General features: G+C 38.5%; 1 protein-coding gene across 1 annotated transcript in view; it reads left to right on the plus strand.

Annotated features, from left to right (window-relative positions):
* The window catches only part of LOC115623825, a 91,866-nt gene that overhangs the window by 61,897 nt on the left and 9,268 nt on the right, over positions 1-20,701 (plus strand). Inside the window, exons 10-11 of the mRNA XM_030518373.1 lie at positions 11,367-11,554; positions 15,641-16,300. Of these exons, the coding sequence (XP_030374233.1) occupies positions 11,367-11,554; positions 15,641-16,300 (848 nt within the window). The remainder of the gene's footprint in view (positions 1-11,366; positions 11,555-15,640; positions 16,301-20,701) is intronic.

Raw genomic sequence — 20,701 nt, forward strand, 5'->3', positions numbered from 1 at the left:
TAGAATGGTAGAAGTAAGGACAAGCAATGGAATATCGCTGAGGTCGGTGCACAATGTTTGTCCTTTTCCTGCCGAAGACGAGGATAACTCGTCAACTGCGGTAGTTACAACCGCAATACAAACAAGTAACCCAAATAAAATACAAAATAGTTATGAAAATGAACAGTATAAACCCAAGCCTGTAAAGTTAAAAAATAAGAATGTAATTTTATATATTTTAACATTTTTGTCGATATTTAACAATGTTAAGAGTCAAAAAATAGAATATTTAGAAAATAAGGCAGGGATATTTTTTGAGAACGTTGGCGACGTGGGATTAACGCGGACATCATGGAATATAATTATTCACGCAAATCTGGATGAGTATTGGGCATTTAAGCATCGAATAGAAGCATCTTGGTCCGTATTACTACATCTTAAGGAGAAGATTCAAAAAGACACAACTCTAGACTCAACGATGAAGCTGTTAGAAAACAAATTCAATAGGCTAGAACAAAATAATGACATTATTGTTCAAAATCAGAGGAGCAAGAAAGAACGACAACCTCGAGCGCCGCTCAGTTTCATGGGCAACGTTTTCCACGCCGTATTTGGATTAATGGATGAAGACCATGCGGACGTATTGCTCAACAAAATCAACCAGAGCAGAGACAACGAGGAGTATCTCCGGGACCTAATTCGTAACCAGTCATCAGTGCAGGATTCTACAATAACCATTATGCGGAAACAGAATGAAGTCATTTGGGACAATTTCAAAGTTATTAACAACACGATGTATACGTTGTCAAGTGCTATAAATAAGAAACTAGACAACGATAACATTCTTTCCGCATTAGAAAGCTTTTCAATTGGAATGGATGCCTTCGAAGAGTTGCAGCGGGACATCATCGCAGTAGTCTGGAACACTAAGGGGAATTTTCTGGGGAGCTTGATGCCGTTGAAGCAATTTGAGCAGCAGATTCAAGTCATGGCTCTAAATATGCCTGAGGGCGTCCAATTACCAGATACGGATCCCGTCGAGCTGGGTAAAATTGCAAAAATAACGACGAGGGCTACAAGTACCTCACTGTTATTTAACATAAGAATCCCATTAATAAATCACAATAAAATGAGAGCTTATGTAATCTATCCATATCCCACATTACACGATGGAAAATTCGTCAGTATTCAGCCCGAATTTACTCAAATACTCGTCGATGACAACTCAGCCAGTTTCTATGGACTAACAGAAGGAAATCTGAATTACTGCCAAAAGATGGAAAGGCTGCTATTATGTCCGCAAATCCACCCAATATACAACGTTAACGCTGCTACAAATTGCGACATATTACTTTTACAAAAAACAAAAACGCTACCGCCTACCTGCCAGGTAAACGTGATGAACCCGCGAAATTATTGGGCTCAACTTCACAAGGCTAACTCCTGGATATTTTCACTGCCAAATAAAATAACAGCGGAAATGCATTGCAAGGAAAATATCACAAGCCTCACCATATTTGGTCAAGGGATCCTTCAACTTAATACAGGATGCTTCCTACAAACTGAAGAAGCCAACTTGTGGGCATACGAGGATACTACTATGGATGTTAACTTCCGTCTACCAACAGTAAATCTGTCCAGCCATTTGCCTGAAATAAGCCATATGCAGGTAGAGGGTGAAATCAAAACATATAAGGTACGCGATATCCCAAGGATCAAAACAATCTTCGATTTCCCGATTCATCTCGATACGCATCAAATGGCACTTTACGGTATCAGCATCACCTCCTGGATTGTCGGATTTTGTCTCATCGTGGCGATCGTTATCATCTTTAAAAAGATGTGCCAACTTTCTACCCAATTTCTACCCGTAACATTTGCCTTACCACGTTTATCCTAAAAACTAAGAAAATATATGTAATCGTGTATAATTAAAATTAAACTTAAGAAACAGTACTAGTTGAAAGGGAGTCCTTTCAAGGTGGGGAGCATGTTCAATTCTAACGAGATCCTAAGTAAATGTAAATTAATTGATAAGCTAGATTTGCTCTGTCTAGACCACGAATGGTACATTATCATATTGTTATAGATAAAACCTCGATAAACAGACATGCTCTCTTATACAGATAATAATGAGTTCGGCCTTAGATGCCGAACATAACACCAACATTTTCGTAGCTGGCAGGCGCCAGCTTAATAGATAAGGATGTGTAAGTACACAAATCATTAGCTCAGGCTCGCCACCGCGCTGGATGAGCATGCTGCGGCTGGCTAACATGAGCTACCTGATAAAGTACGCACACATGGTAGAAGATAAGGAATCGATGATAGTATGTAGGCGATAGCATAAGAACTAGGATAAGAATTTATATATAAATAAAGCAGTCGAGCTATCGACGTTGTTCATTCATCCACAAAACTTTGTCGCGTATTATTATCCTCCCACCAATCCTGCTCCGCTCAATACACAGCGTGTGTTCGATGGAATGCAAACAACAAATTAGCATATTTGCACATAACGGCAATACCAACATTTTATTTGTACGCCAATGCATGAATGGATGTACATACATACATATGTGTATGTGTGTATTTATACATAAGTGTATGTGTGCCCAACATATATTACATATGTGTATATGTATACATACAAGTATGTACATATGTATGTACACGAACTTCAGATCAATATTTGAACGAACATTTGTCAATCTTTATCTCTTGACTATTAACTTTGCGCATTGGGGCGATCCTTTAGGAAAATATTGTTTTTTGAACAATAAAATGAGAAAGTGCTGAAAAAATGCACAATCGCCTTTCCACAATTTCCAAATATTTAAAACAGCTGAAGAGTGAGAAGTCTGGCCCAAATTATGATTGAGTGGTTCTAGAAATACTAATCAAATAATTGATAACGACACGAATTCCCACGATTCATGGTAACATGGTAATAAACAAAATCGTATATATGTACAAGTATAAAGTATAAATTCCACTGGCAGCCTCATGCCTCGCGACACAAAGAAAAAGTTTTCGATTGTATGTTGATTTAAACAAATATGTTTGAGAAACAAATATAACTTCAAATTAACAAGCAAATTTGTATTCTTTAGACGAGTACTTCTTTATGCAACAATTTTCCCAGCAATACTGAACCAGCGTTCAGATTCCACTAAGGTTTAAATGGTTTCCTTAATTTGAGACGCTACCGCTCGTCTTGTATTCATTTGTCTTGCATTCATATATTTATTTTTGTAAAATAATAATATGAAAACAAAAGAGAACGCTACAGTCGAACAAGCCCGACAGTGAAATACCCTGTAGCCAGACAAACTTCCGTCACTGAGTTATATGAGCCCTATTAGAAGCAAAAAGAAGAAGAGGGAACTTGATGCTGCAGTTTGTGAGCGTTGTACTGGAGTGAAATTTTTTGCTTATAACATTTCTTAGAATTGACCGATTTAGGTGACATTTGAAGCAAAGGTAGGTTGTATATAAATTTTGCGTGAAATGTTTCCAAAAATAAAAAAAAATTCGTCCATTCTCGGACCTTGGAGAATCTGGATACCAACTTTGGTTATTCCAGCTTTTATAGTTTTTGAGATCCTAGTGTTCATCCAGACGGACGGACACACAGACGGACATGTCTAGATCGATATCTCTCGGCTGTATGTTACATAGTTTTTACAAACCTAGTATACCCTTTATACCCTACGGGAACAAGGTATAAAACAAGAAAAGAATGCTAAAGTCGAGCAAGCTCAACTCTTAAATACCCTATACCTCCCACCAAAAAGAAAACAAGATAGAACTCTCCACAAAAAAGAAAAATTTAAAAAAAAATATTAAAAAAAATTAAATTATTTAAAAAAAAATTAAATTAATTTATTAAATTAATTAAGAAAATGTATTTAATACATACATAGAAGACATGTTTATGTACAGTTTTACATTTACATCACGTGTCTATGTGTATTTATATGCGTGTATGTATGCAGCACAAAATTGAACCAAAGCATCAACAACAACAACAGATGCGGGCAGCGCTGCAAGCAGAGCATGAGCAGCGATTTTATTTATGGCTATAACTTTCTTCAGAATTGACCCATCATGATGAAATTCGGCATACGGACACATAATCCCTAGCTGGATGTAATTACCAAATTTGAAATTCCAAGAACTACGGGAGTTGCGTAAATCACTAATAGCGGGGGAGTGTGGGGGTATATCGGACTAAAAAAACAAACTTGACCTGCCTAGTTCTTGGGGGAACCTGGATACCAAGTTTGGTAATTCTAGCTCTTGTACCTTCTGAGATCCTTGCGCTCATACAGACGGACAGACGGACGGACATGGCTATATCGACTCGGCTTGTCAACCTGATAAAGAATATATATACTTTGTGGGGTCTGCCACGCCTCCTTCTGCCTGTTACATACATTCGCACAAAACTAGTATACCCTTTCACCCTTTGGGTATAGGGTATAAAAAGTTAATTAAAATATTGGTGAAGTTGCATTAGTTTTTGAAAGCTGTCAGTATTGTGGAATAATTGAGAAAACCCCTATGGATTTGTAGAATTGACGACTATCTATATCGAATTGCAAAGTACGGATCCAGCCTAATCCTATCATGCTGGCTGCTGTTGACACCACGGCCCCAATCTAGGTAAAGTGAATGCTGGACATGCATGCACTCGATTGGATTTCCTAAGCTCCGAAGAGCTAAACATTTCATTGAGAGAAATACAAATCATGTAAAACAAGTAATAGATCTGCATCCGTATTCTGCACCACTAACCACTGATTGCGGATTCGAAGCCGCGTTGCAATCGTGTGTAACTTGGTTTTCGCATTGGTCAACGCACAATTCTAAACTAAATTACACCATCTGTTATAAGCCCTACTAAAGCCAAAACCGTGTTCACAAAATAACATTTATGTATCCTGTACACAATTAAAATAAATAAACAAAGTAAAGGCAATACATAATAAATGAGCGAAACAAAATTCTTAATTTTTGTGGATGTCGAGCGAGTTAATTACGTTTTTGGGCTTGAAATTACAAAGTACATATTTATGTGGGTGTGCGTCTATGTTTGTGTGGGATGTGCTTGTGTGGAGGCAACAGCAACGGAAACAGCAACAATTACAGCTCAACCAGCAACATAACCGAATACAAACAATCTACCCGGGCACCAACATCAATAAATATGCAGGGACATGCCCGAGTCCCGGTCCATCATCGAGCAACATCAATGCTGGGAAAATTTTGTAATGTATTTGTGAGCGGAGTAATAATTAGGCATTGGCATGCCGCAGAATGGTGTATGTATATAAAATAGTTATGGGCAGGCCTGCGCCGAGCTAATTACAGACCCTTCGGCCTTTTTGCTCACTTCCTGCGTCTATTTTCACAGGCATATTGATCGAGTTTTAGTCCCCATTTATCTGGCAATAATAATTATGGTCACCAAATAGCCTCAAAACAAAATCTCTGACGCACAACGGAACTTCGTAGAGGACCATAATAAATCGATTCGACGCTGCTGGAGATTTCGAACAAGTAGATCGACTGGCAGAAATCACACACAAATCAGATCCCATAAGAATGAACGCTTTGGCGTTTAAAGCCTGCCAGAAAGCGTGGGAAGTGTGCTGTTGATGATTGATAAGATTTTACAAATAACTGATATTAGATATTTGATTTGAATATTTAAAATATATTTGTTTTTTCATTTCTATGTAGGACAAAGAAGTATAGCCCTTCAATGAGAGCAGAGCAGATACAAATATCTTTGTATTTTTGAAACAAATTTTTAATTCATTAATTTTTATTTATTATTTTTATCAGCTTTCAAATACTATAAAGCTGGCTGACAATAAATAAATAACTCGTAACTGTTTTCAATTGTGGAATGCATTCAATTGTGCAATGCGTTGTATTTTTTATATTTATTAGCAATTTGAGAGAAGTCTCTCTAATCAATGTTTTCCCTATTGTGACAATCGGAGATATTGCGTACTTGCATATTTAAAATGGACCACCATTCCCGCCCTTTCAACAACTCGTGCATTAAGCCTGCTGGACGAGCTGTCAACAAATGGCATGTTATCGAAGGTTTGCATTGTTTTTGTTGCATATGCAGAGATTTTATGGCCAATATGCCAATCTACATTGCATTGGCTGTATGAAATGTGTAATCATTGCTATTTGTACGCCATATGAATTAGTTAACAGAACACACATGCGAATTCCCAGACACATTCGCATTGATTGAGGACCTGCGGCCTAAGCCCACGCAGCTGCGGCTTACTGGGTCAGCCTGCAGAAAGAGCTGCGTCCTGCTCCTATTGGTTGCTTTTTGCAATAAATTTCATGTCGACAGAAAATGCCGCTCCTCAATGCCGGCGTTTCGTTTGTCTGGCCACTACCATATGTACTCGAGTGTACCCTCCAGTACTGCCAGAGGTAAACAGTTAGGTATGTACGAGTATGTTTTGGGATGATTCGATATCGCTGTAGAATAAATTTCTCATTCATCCGCCTCCTTCTTCAAGTTTCCTATTATTTGACAACCAAATGCAACAAAATGTCACACACCTTATTGCCCTTTTACAAATGGCTTTAAATAATCTCTGTTCATATACGGTTCAAAACTGATTAAGGACTGACTAAAAATTTGTTTAATTTCAAGCAGTCAGTTTTAATGTTAGCTTGCTCCCTAAATAATTCGAAAGTGGGTTAGATATTATTGATATGATATGAATGATATTATGGCTGGTGCAAAAATAGAAGTATCGGCGATGGTTAATTCGGTAACATTTTCCTTTAAAATTAGGTAATTGAAGCAATTCCAATATGACTAACCCACGACTAGTGTTACGTCCTTTGCGGTTCATTGCATATCATTGATCTTTATACTCTGTACCTAAAAGGGACAAGAATGTTTGCGGGAAGTGAAAAATGTAACAGGTATATATATTATTGATCAGCATGACAAGTTGAACCGATCCAGAACTCTCTGTCCTTATGAACACCTAGATCGCAAAGACTTTAAGCTATAACACCAACTTTTGTACACAGATGTCTTATATGTGAGCGCAGTATGAGTTTGTTTTATTTTTTATTAATCAATCACCTATATCTCGGATACTAGAAGAGTCAGAGACACACAATTTTAGTCCAAGATGCCTTATACTGTGAGTAGAACAAGTGTATTTGTGAATTCTTCCCCCACTATCTGTATTCTCTATCCAAGCTCTGCCCGCAGCTGTTGTTGTTGCTGTTGCTTTGGCTCAACTATGCACTGAGCACATGCACAGGCACGTACAGATAAAGGTACAGAGTATTCCAAAGTCGGGGCACCCGACTTTAGTTTCCCACTCGTTAGGGTTATTCATGATGTTACAAAAAAGGCGCACGGCATATAATTCAGACAGAACACATAGTAATAATAATAATATGGTTATCAGCGTGCAATAAAATGCGTTACTATCGTGCGAATAAAGAGGCACACACCCACCAACGCGATCCGCAGCCCGGCCACGCACTTGAAACACACACATCGCAGCAAAACAAAAACCGTAATAGTGGCAATAAAATTGTTGTTTTTGCGATTTATTATTAGAGTGCATTTGGGTTGCCCAATGGCGCAGTTGGGTATCGCCCCCCCAGGCCTCTCCTACCGCGAAATGTAGTCGCAATTGTGTTCAGACGTATTTCGGCCATTATATTATCGGGTGTTACTTTTATTGATTGTGCCGCTGAGCTATTCGACTCTTCTGCTCTGCCGTATTCCCTACACACATCCGCATGTACTATACTTAAGTACTTGTATGTATGTATGCATATGTACATTTTAAGGCTAAGCTTGATTGAGCGCGACTGCCAGTGCTAGTAGCGTCCATATTAGATTGCTTTTCACATTTTGTGGCTGACATGGGTACGGGTACGGGTACAAATTAAATAAGGCCATTCATGTGAATGTACATATGTGCATATATGTACAAGTATATTTGTACACAAGGGATTATAAACATATACATAGGTGTGTGTTTGTCTATTTGGATGTTTGTTTGTTGATTCTGCGTTTCATTTAACGCTCACGCATTCAAACAATTAGCCAACCGCATGGGCCATTTAATAGTATACAACGATAGGCATACATTTCTCTTAACGACAACTAAAGATATGCTCCATACCTACCTATAGTCCACATATTTTGATACACTCACAAAAAAATAACAAATCGCATAGGACATATGAATACTTCCATTGTTCAAATATTTTACGTTAAAAGCTAACAATGTACATATATTTAACTTAACACATAAACAAAAACAACAAATATTCAAAACATAGCGTAAACATATAGTAATGTCAATCAGATGAGTCGCATTCAATTTATTTGAGCCATATTTAGTTGTGATACTATATATATTTACTGACTTCAACATACAATTGGCTGAATTGCTTTAGGTCTACAGAACATATTAATATTTTTCTGAACTTAATATTTGCAATAACTAATTCGAATACTTTCAAATGTAAAATAGAGACAAAAAGTGCAAGTAGTCGTATGTGTCAGGTATGGGTTATCCATCATTTTTATACCCCGTACCCGAAGGGTAAAAGTAGTATATTAGGCAAAAGGAAGCATACCAACCACAATTTCAAAGCTACTTAGTCTGAGCATTGCATACTAAATAATACATAATAATCTATCGCTATTTTAAATTTCAAAAGAATCGGTAAATTCTGAGAAAAGTTATTAGTGAAACAAATTTTCCGGTACTCTGCCCACAAGCTGCGTCATCGAGTTAGATCTTTTTATACCCTGTACGCAAAGGATAAAAATGTATATGTATTAGGTTTGTTCCTAGCATGTATTGGGGAGAAGGAAGCTTATCGGACCCCCTGAGCCCACAATGACCAAACTTATTTTTATCATTTTATTTTATTTTTCTGATTTCCGGATCGATGGCAAAAATATTGAAATTTATGTGTGTTGTATTTTTGAGTGTATGCAACATATTCACCTGAATAGAGAACGAGCCCCACACAACGCCAGCTGTTATTCGACGCTTTAAGCTGATAAATATGCCATTCATTATAGACGTCAGGCCCATCAAACTGTAATTGCCACCTTTCATTTGCATTGGACATTAGCACAGCTCAGATTAGTGCAGTTTATTGTTATGCCTGTATTCAACTCAATGTTTAATGTTTTAATTCAATTTGCTCATTTAATTACGTTCAGATTAGGTTTGGTCAGGGATTTTAGTGCTGCAATACTAAGTATAACCAAATATATAAATTTTCTGTGACAAAATTTAAAGGGTATAAAACCTGTATATGTATATTAAGCTAGTGTATCCGGTTTGCGTTTCTGCGCCACTTAATCGTGGTGCTTTTTAAGCTTTCCGACGTCACATCTTTCCCAATACCTCCTTTGCTTTTCTTGACTTCGATTAGGTCTTTTGCATGAAAAGTGCGAATATGCGCTTTTCTTTTAATTTAACCGAGAAATTAATATTAATAAATATTAAATATGCTTTTGGTGCTTTGTATGCAAAGCGTGGTTTTGTTCACCAGAAGATGCTTTTGGCATGCTTGGTGGCATTTTTTTTTGGAATGCGATTTTACAATTTCATTTATTCATGAACAGAGTAAAAAGTGACTTTGAAAAAAAATGAGCAGAAACAAACCCGAAAACGGTGGTTGATCGCTTTGAACAATCGCCACGAAACTTCACAGGATTATCCACGGGTCTATATTAAATATTGCCACCAAATTTTATCAAAATCGAACATAGAGAAATACATACCTACATACTATATGTAGATTAAATAATGCAGGATGTGTTAAAATAATAATGTATGCATATGATCCACAGAAAAACTTCAACAAATCCAACCCAGTTCCATTTCTAAAGGGCAACGGAACCAATATACAGAACCCCACAGTCGACTATATACAAAACAGAGTTCAGAGTCGCAGTCTATTTTACATTTAAAACTTTTAAATTAAGAGCATTTAAATTAGTTATAAAAAATATTTGTTTTATTCTATTAATTATTTGATGGAATGTGACACAGTCTCTTTAATGACATGTATTTTCTCCTTGTTGTGCCATTGAGTTTAATAATATAATACATAGTATGTAATATGGCATTTTTGAGTGTAAACATTAGAAGTAGAATGGGGTGTAAAACTGTTTTTCAGACGAATGTTGTCCATTTGATTTGCCAAAGCTATAATATGTATTTTAAATGTCCTGACATTTCCCCAAGAGGACAACAATTCTGAGAACCATCGCAATGTGACAACAAAAATCTCATAAAAATGTATTAGCTGCGTGGGCTGAGCGCAAACAAATACACACCCACACACAATTACATATATAAACATCATGAGCATTCACATATACGTGTATACTCACATACACATGCACACAGAATATGGGAAACTTTAGCGTCGACCGAAGCTCACTCATCGGAGAAACTTTTCCCTTGTGCCTGACTGCAACTTTTGCCTTCCGCCTGCTACTCGATGGCGGTGCACGTCAAAACTCTTTGGCGCTACATCAACTTGAACATCAAAAGCTGTCGCATTTTCACGGCTGTGGCGACGGTGCAGGTGTTATCACCGATACCATTGAGGATTGTTTCCTTTGTATCGACAAGCAGGCTTGACGTTAGCTCCCGTCTGCAATGCTCTGCAAATGGAGTGACTTTTGCCAATTGAAACGTGGCTTGAACGCAAAGAACAGCTGCATTCTATAACAATCGTCTATCTGGCCTTCTCCAGACTGTCTTTCTTGCTTACTTTCCTTCCTTGGCCACCTCGCCCCGCCTTTCCTCTTTCTTTTTAATTTGTCACTTGAAGTTGTTGCCAAAGTTTCGAAAGCGCCAGACATCGTTGACGATGCGACGCGTCGCGTCGCTACTTTTTGGCAACTTTAATTAAAGTCGAGTGTCGAAATTGAAACAGCAAACGCCCAGATGACATCGACGACGATAAATGGAGCAAGTGGGGCTTGAGGGTGGAATTTCGGCTCATTTCAGCATTAAAGAGCACTGTTCTCGCATGACGCAATGACGCATACGCCATGTTGGTCTGAGTGAAGGCAAAGCTGCCAGCCAGATTGTAAATTAACCTAAATCACGTGTAAGCCGCTTGTCATACATTGTTCTTACGCTTCATTAAAACATATAAAAAGAAGAGGCCTAGGTACCATACACCACATACATACACATACAGACATATGCGAGTATATGTATATAGTATGTGCAGGCAGGCACATGTCCCCATCATTTATAGATGTACATACATACTTACATAAGTACGCAAAGTAACATATAATCTACGCCTCCCTCTTCCAGATGATGTCCTCTTCTCACGCCGCGGCCGCATGGGGCGCATTGTGAGTCCGCGTCACACGCTTCCGCCGAACACAACATGCACGTACCACTTTCACGGATATCCTGGTGACCTGATTTGGTTATCGTTCACCAGCTACAATCTGCAGATACTGCAGCAGGCGATACACGACAACAATACTCTGGGCCGGGTGAGTAAAGTGTTCCACATAGTGTCGAGGAATGGGGGAGTGAGTGTGTTGTCACCATTTCCATAAATGCATATAATTTATGCCTTTCCATCGTGTGGGTGTTTGTATGTATCTGCAAGTGAAAGACTTGTTTGCATTGTTTTTTAAGCGCGCTGCGTCTACGCCACCGGCGACATCTTTTGTTTTCCACGCACACATAAAGACACCAGCCATGTGTGCTCTCACCAATTAAGAAAATGCAGGCATGTATAGGAGTATGCACGAGTATATGTCATAAATGACATCAACAAACAAAATACAATTTATAATTAAGTGAAATGAAGCAAACGACTTCCAGTGCTGTTTTCAAAATGTTAAGGCTCGCTCGGAGCCTCTCGCTGGCTACCCCAGCTGGTAAAATTGGACACAAACACTGCGTCAGAATGAGTGACAGTACCAACAACAAACAAAACAACTAGCACCCCCCACCAGTAAGTGAACTGCATTTTTAAGTACGCCTCTGCCGAGTGTGCTGAGAATTGTGTCAAGGTACCCCGGCGTATAGAACATCACTCTGAGTAGACGGACCCAAGAGATAAGGTAGGGGTGGAAAATTTGCGCTGAATAACTGCTCTGTACGAGCAATGTCAATTAGAATGAACTAGCAATACAGTAATACCTATCAGGCTCAGTCAAATATATACAAATACTATACTAATTAAGTAAAAACAACTGCTAACTTCGAATGAAAACTAACTAACTTCTTCTCTAGTTCTGCAAAATTGAAAAAATACTTCCAGAACCTAATTTAGTTCATTTACATTTAGTTCATTTACATAACAAAGAAAGTATTCCTTAGCGGGATCCTAAGATCCCAGCCTTATAATTGATGAGCACTCATTCAAAAATATAAAAAACAATTTTGTATTCGGTTCACTAGCCCGTGTCTGCTGGCGTTGGTTGCTTTTTTTTCTTTTACACAAAGGCTGCAAAATGTATTTTAGATTTGTGAAAATGAATGAAAAGATAGAATATATTATGTTTGTGTAAATATAAATATGTAAGCGCAGAATGGAGGATTTCTGAACCAATAAAAATTATAGATTATTGACAAGAGAAATTCATCAAGCCAAGCTTATTTTAACTTTTATTAAAAGTTTGTTAATTTTAAAAAATGTTATTTGTGAATCTCTTACCTCAGTACAGTCGATTCGAAATGTAGGTTATGGAAAGTAGGTTCTGGAGCAGATGAAGTAACGTAGGTACTATTTATTTACATTTGAGAGAGATCAAGGTAAAATTAGTTTACATTTTGTCATATTTCATATTTGAGAGAGAAATAGAGAGATAGCACACACTTGTATATGTATGTTTTGGAACAGATTTTGAGGTCATTTGAAGATTATATTATTGTATTATATATATGTACTTCCAAAACACACATACATATATCTCTCTCTCTCTCCCAAACCAACAAAGAACTAGGAGAGATAATAATAATATATAAAGTCGCAAGAGCCTGACTCTCTCCAACAGCCCCCTTTTGTTGGAACAATCATTTTTTCAACAAAAGACTGACGGACTAACAAACAGACTAACGAAGACGATTACTCGAAGGATTTAACATTTGAAAGGATTTTTTTGCAGACGCAAACATTTATTCGATGTTGTTGCTGATTAATACCCGTTTGTGATTACTCTTCTTACATACACTTCTTATATATTTGTAATATTAATGCGTAGAAGCTTAAGATACTCCCAGGCTATTAACTTCCAATATTTATCCTATATGAAATTTTAACTTAAATCAGATGGGCATCTCCCATTATATTATTATATTTGGGGTGGACAAGAGCTTCAGAGCGAGGGCAGCCACTAGAACCACTCAGGCTTATAAAATTTGCCTTGGAATCCATTTATATTAGTGTCCACTTTCCCGGAAATCTGTTCCTTCGAGACCTGCACCCTCGTACATAAGTCATAGAGTGATTATTCCAAAAACAACGCCATCGTTCAGTCAACCATGTTACCGTTACTGCTCGAGCGATCTCATAAATGTCGTCGCGTTGTTATTTTGAACGTTTTTATATCACAGCTATACTCTATTCTCCCTCATTCAAAACCCACTCTTCTATGTGTGTGTTGGTTTTTTTGTTCAGAGTTTCAACTTTGCTTCTTAATTTAAAAAGTTTGTTTTCCTTTTTTTTGTAAATTCCTTCGACTTTGTTTTTTGTTTTGAGCTTTCGTTGTTGTTGCTTTGTAATTCCCTCCAATGCCCAACGCCCCGCCACACCGAAGTGTTACTTCTGTTATGTTGATTGTTGATGTTCCTGCTGCTGTGTAGTTGTTGTTTCTCTACCTGTTCCGACTGCTGTTACAAAATTCATGAACTGTTTTTTGTGATGCCGCTCATGTTTTATTTTCCTTAAAAATATAGGTATGTGCAGATGTGTATGTGTATGAATGTGTGAATGTATGTACGTGTACGACTGTCTCCCTGTTCTGTCACTTTTTATTGTGAGCGGGTGTTGCAAAGTTCCTCGTTTTCTGTTTTATTTTATAGTATACTTGTATTTGTGCTTCTGGCAGCGATTCGTTTTAGCAATTTAAAATGTTCCGTGGGTGGGAAAGCTGCAATTGACACGACCGGCCAGCATATCAGCATAGACAAACAATTCGAGGGATTGGATGGCATGGGCGGGGGGGCCAAGCCACAAATAGAGAAACAAAATCAGTGCGCCTTCCCACTATAGGTCTTCTGCAAAGTGTTTCTAATTTATTTGTTTTCCAAACTTCTACCGAAAAATTTCAAGTGTCTGAAAATTCTTTTCAGAATTTTCTGTCTAGACATCCAATGACCTTGCGAAAGTTTTGATAATTTATGCATCGCGACACACGTGTCAGCGATATCTCCTGCTATACGTATACATGTATATCAATCAGCCAATCAGTCTTTTATTTCATTTGAACTCCCAGTAACGGGTCTCAGCTGCCGTTGGTGTCACTCAGTTATTTGCACAGTCAACAATAATCACTGCCTCGACAAAAAACAACATTCGCACAAGGCGCTGGAGTTAAAATATTTAACGCCTGCAAACAGCAACAACAGTGGCAGCAAAAAACAAATATCTCACGCATGGAACTGACTCAGCCAGCAGCAGACGCAGATTCACATTCAGGCGAAGCTTCATGGACACTGTTAGAATGTTACAAATATGACAAATGAGAAGTCCGACACTTCACAGGACTGAGCGCCACATTCCGAGGCGACAGCATGGCAAACAGCGTAAAATGTCAACTAACAATAATAGCGACAAAAACAACTGACGGATGGTAAAACAAAGAATAAATTGGGAGTAGTACTCGTAAAGTGACAATTGGATAAATACAACATCACATAAATACAATAAATAAAACTGCAAGCTTCGGTGACTGATTTCGCTTCCAGAACCCAAACGCAAAATTTAAATTGGAAAATGTCCATAAAGACATGCATATATTGACTCCATTGACTGAATTGTATGGTGGGTTAAAATGGTTAAAATTTAAAATAAAATACCGCCAAAATGACCGCGATTTTACTCTAAAGTTATATCGAAATTGTATTTATGACGAGAATGGGTTTATTGTAATTATAAATTGAATATAGCAGTGTACTTTTCCAATATATTTTTCGTGGCCATTAAGATACGAACAACTTCCTATCTACAACTAACATAAACCACACTTTTATTGAAGCCTAGATTGCCTAACTACTCCGGCAAATCTCTGCCTTTGGAATGTCTAGAAAACAAAAAAAGTGTTGTTCTCTATTTACAAGATTTTAAGCAATTACTGGTATACCGATTTAAAAATAAATAATGAAATCGATATGCGGTAAAATTTCTTGGTTACGACACATTACTAGAATTGAATGAATGGAAGACAAACATATGTATTTTGAACTATGATGCTTCTCTATTAATATTTTTTTGCATCGGATTTACTTATAAAATGTTCACTGTAGGCTTGTCTGTTTGCAGGCGACAAACATAAAAAGAATGTCAACAAGAAAATTAAACAATAACATATGTTCCCCTGTCTTTCCGTTTTTGTGTGTCATTGCAGAGCGACTTGCCGCCTTGGATAACGCGCCTACGTATGTGGGACAGTTATGGCACATATCTACCCATAAAGTCCACCAGCGCCACCACAGGACAACCACCGCCGCCTCCTCCGGTTGCTTCTTCGGCGGACGGCGGAAAGCCCACAGTTCTAAATCAGAGCAATTATGGCACCTACTACTACAGTCCGAGTAATCCGAAACTGAGCAAAAACCTGCGAGTTAACATAGACAATGCGTGGAATCCGGTGGACACTTATATCTACGGACCCACACAGTCAAGCGTATTTAATCAGGAGAATAAGTACAGTGGCTATCAACAGGGCGGTTCCCAAGCAAGCGGTGGCTCCTCGCCGAGTGGCAAGCAGTTGAGCGCCTTCAAGGACAGCCTCAACTATATATCTAGCAGCAAGTCGAGCAAGGAAGCCGGTGGTGGTGGTGGATCCACGGCTGCCGTAGTCAGCGCTGATAAGAGCGCCGTAGCCCTGATGAGCACCAAGGGCAAGCGACGTCTGATGCTGGAGATATATGACTATGAGACGCCAAAATTATGCGACCATACAGCAATTGGAAGCGGCGTAAGCGGAAGCAGCGCCCTAATGGGGGGCAACAAGTTGCGTCCGTGCAGCCTGCTGGAGAGTTATGTGAGCACAGGCAGAGACTTGGTAGGTAACAGTTTAAGTGCACGGAAACTCAATATGGCCAATGCCATAAAACGCTATTGATAAATTTTAAGGAGTACATCAATCCGTAAATGTTACGAGCTTACTGAATCTTTTCAAAACATGAAAGAAGTCACACAATTCGCAAAAAGCAGTATTATCGAAGTCCTTAAGTTTATTAGTTCAATTAAGCTTGTGTGGTTGTAGCTTTCTGCTATTTATAATTCTATGTAAATCATTATGATCCCAAATGCGTTATTAGTTTAAAAACACGAGAAGTACTTTGATGATTTTGTCCTGACTGAATGTCAATGTCATGATCAATGCACAGCCTAAATGGTTTGTGCTGCAGTATGGAGTGAAGTTCTCGACACGAGGTTTTTTTGAATATTTAAACTCCAGGAGCATTGGCTTTTTCGATATTTTACGGGTTGCATGAACTGACAAATTTGTAAGTAAAAAGAAAGTACGCCCTATCTTTCGGTCCCAAGCAAAATAATGCGCTTCTGGATAGTTCCTATATATACTCAAAATATATATAAGTACAATTGTGTGCAAAAAAATTAGTTCTGCAATGGCGGTCAAAACCTGCTCGTTTGCTCATATAGTACTACACCAATTATGTTTTAACACGTAAGATTGGTTCCAGAAAAAACCATGTAAATAAACCAAGTAAAAAAGTCATTGATCATATGCAAAAACAGGGGATTGGTTCCTTTTAATTTTTAAACCGTGTATTTTTTTTTTTTTTAATTATATACAGTTTATTAAACTAGTGTTCTGCCACCAATAAGGCAGCTTAATCTAGTTGAAAAATAATGGGGAATAAAAGAGTTGTCCGTAGTATGCAACTATAGGACACACTTACATCTATGTGTATACAATGGAATATTTACAATATTTTAGATTAAATATGAAATATATTTTATGATATTATATATTTTATATATATTTTAACCAAGGGATCTCGTGGGGAGATTCTTTGGATGGCACAAAAAAAACAGATTTTTTTTTTTACATATATACAATTTATTAAACTAGTTTTCTACTACCAATATGTCAGCTTAAGCTAGTTGAAAGTTAGGGAATACAAAAGTTGTCTATAGTAAGCATCTATAGGACGCACTTACATCTATGTGTATACAATGGAATATTTACAATATTTTAGATTAAATATGAAATATATTTTATGATATTATATATTTTATATATATTTTAACCAAGGGATCTCGTGGGGAGATTCTTTGGATGGCACAAAATTTTTTTTTTTTTATTTTTTTTTTATACATATATACAATTTATTAAACTAGTTTTCTACTACCAATATGGCAGCTTAAGCTAGTTGAAAGTTAGGGAATACAAAAGTTGTCTATAGTAAGCATCTATAGGACGCACTTATATCTATGTACATATATACAATATTTACAATGTTTTACATGAAAAATGATTATATTTTATGATATATACTATGTATTTTATACAAGGGCTCTTGTGGGGAGATCCTTTGGATGGCACTTCTTCAGTCTTCTCTTCTTAGGTTTGGACAGGAGCCGCCTCGCTAGTGCGTTGGGGTGACTGCCGAGTCGCTTCTCGTAATTGCTTGCGTGCATTTGAATGACATCGCCAACCTTGGGGACACATAAGTCTCTTTCGATGTCCCTAGTGCGCATATACCAGGGAGCGTTGCATATTTTTCTGAGTATTTTAGCTTGCGCAACTCTTATTTTGTTTAGGTTTGAAGCAGCGGCAATGCCATAAATTGGTAGGCACAAAAATTTTTTTAAATTTACATATATACAATTTATTAAACTAGTTTTCTACTACCAATATGGCAGCTTAAGCTAGTTGAAAGTTAGGGAATACAAAAGTTGTCTATAGTAAGCATCTATAGGACGCACTTATATCTATGTACATATATACAATATTTACAATGTTTTACATTAGAAATGAAATTATATTTTATGATATATATTATATATTTTATACAAGGGATCTTGTGGGGAGATCCTTTGGATGGCACTTCTTCAATCTTCTCTTCTTAGGTTTGGACAGGAGCCGCCTCGCTAGTGCGTTGGGGTGACTGCCGAGTCGCTTCTCGTAATTGCTTGCGTGCATTTGAATGACATCGCCAACCTTGGGGACACATAAGTCTCTTTCGATGTCCCTAGTGCGCATATACCAGGGAGCGTTGCATATTTTTCTGAGTATTTTAGCTTGCGCAACTCTTATTTTATTTAGGTTCGATGCAGCGGCAATGCCATAAATTGGTAGCGCATACTTCCATATTGGACTTAATATGGACTTGTATACTGTCACCTTACTGTGCAGAGACAGCTTGTTGCAGGGTGCAAGCAGCCATGCCATCTTTCCGGCTTTTGCCATGACCGATCGCTTGACCATTGTTGTATGCTTGCTGAAGTTGAGTCTTCTGTCCAGAATGACACCAAGATATTTGTGCGAATTTGTATGACTGAGCGTGGACCCCAACATTGTGATATCTCCGCATGACGACGGCCTTGTTGTAAATGTGACATTCGCACACTTGCTGGCGTTGATACCAATGTTCCAATTCAGAGCCCACTTCTCGAAACTACTTACATACTGCTGTAAGGCTTCCGAAGCTACATCGATATCTCTGCATCTGGTAAGCACCGCAGTGTCGTCTGCGTAAGTAGCTATTAGTGCGTCATTCTCGTCTACTCCAAGGATCTCTTGCGGTGCAGGCATATCAGCAGTAAATAATGTATACAGGGTAGGACCGAGAACACTGCCTTGGGGCACTCCTGCACAAATTGAGCGCCTCGTGGATTTCACTCCATCAACAGCAACTCTGAAGCTTCTGTCCCTTAGAAAGCTTTCGATGAGTTGAAACAATTGAGGAGTTAGTATGCCTTTCAATTTGCAGAGGAGACCATCATGCCACACTCTATCAAAAGCTTGTTTAATATCCATAAACACAGCCACTGAGTACATCTTTTGCTCCATGGCTTCCAGGGCGAAGTTGACCACACGGTGGAGCTGTTCCGGTGTTCCGTGACTTCTTCGAAATCCAAATTGCCATTTTGGAATTCTGCGCGTCACGGCTTCGAGCTGGAGAATCCGGTCCAGAATCACGCGTTCCATCATCTTCCCGAGGGCAGGTAGCAGACTAATCGGCCTATATCCATCTACTTCAGTATGCTGTTTCTCTGGCTTTGGAATCATCGTAATTAGCGCCATTTTCCAGCAGTTTGGAAAGTGCCTCAGCCTGAGTATGTTATTCATGAGCAAAACAATATACAGCAGAGCCCTTGTGGGGAGCAGTTTCAGCGTCCTGTTGTCTAAAAGGTCTTCTCCAGGCGCTTTTTTGACCTTTAGATTTTTTATCTGCTGTACCACTTCTTGCAGTGTAACTGGGCTTGCAGGCAAGGCCATTTGGAATGGCATCTCCAGCCTAAGCTCGACTACCCTTCGCCTATCTGCTGATGTAAAGTCAAAAGGCTTAAATCTTTCCTTTAGGCTGTTTGCAAAGATTTCAGCTTTCTGCTGACTGGAATAGCTCCATCCACCTGAAGGATCCTTAATTGGAGTCTTAGGGATGACCAGCCTCTTAAATCGCCTCGTAAGCTTCCAGAGCGAGTAATTAAATGATGCATCTGGACCAGCACTTTCCAATATGTCATCAATTCTGCCTTGTCTGATTTTAGCAAGCTCTTTTTGCAGTCGATTGGACAGTCTTTTGTAGATTTGATGAATGCGAGTATCTCCAGTTCTTGCATATTCTTTCCTGACTCTTCTTTTCAGGCTTAAGAGCGCAGCAGCCGTTGGTGGTAGACTAGCTTGACTATGTTGGGTTGGCAAGCGTAAAGTTTTCGGTGCAGCAGAAGACGCAGCCAGTGAAATGTTCTTCATGAGGATTGATATCGCGTCTTCGATATCCTCTGGGCTGTTAATTTCGACGTTCAGGTTAATTCTTCTTTCGAGATCGGCTTTAAAAACATCAATACGGGAGCCAGGTGGTAGAATATATTCCCTCTTGGGATTATATTGCGGTGCATGATGTAGCGTCGCTACTACTGGAAGGTGATCCGATGCGAGCTCATATTTTGTTTCAACGGTGAGTCTGTTTAGGGCAATCCTGTTGACAATAAAGAAGTCTAGTGCAGAGGGGTTAAGCCGTGTGTTGTAAGAGTAGAAAGTTGGCTCTCCAGTAGCAAGAACTTGGCAAGTAGTACTAGCTATGGCCTCTTGCAAACACCTTCCTCGCCTGCAAGATCTGGAATTACCCCACCATTGGTGTTTTGCATTAAAATCACCGCCTACAATAAACTTATCTCCTAAGGTTGCAAGCAATAGATCAAAGTCGGCCCTGCACCAAGCTTCATTGGGAGGAAGATATAGGGAGGAGACTTTGATGCTTCCACC

This window comes from Scaptodrosophila lebanonensis, unplaced genomic scaffold (assembly GCF_003285725.1).
Source record: "Scaptodrosophila lebanonensis strain 11010-0011.00,11010-0021.00 unplaced genomic scaffold, SlebRS2 tig00000001-arrow-pilon, whole genome shotgun sequence".
NCBI lineage: Eukaryota > Metazoa > Arthropoda > Insecta > Diptera > Drosophilidae > Scaptodrosophila > Scaptodrosophila lebanonensis.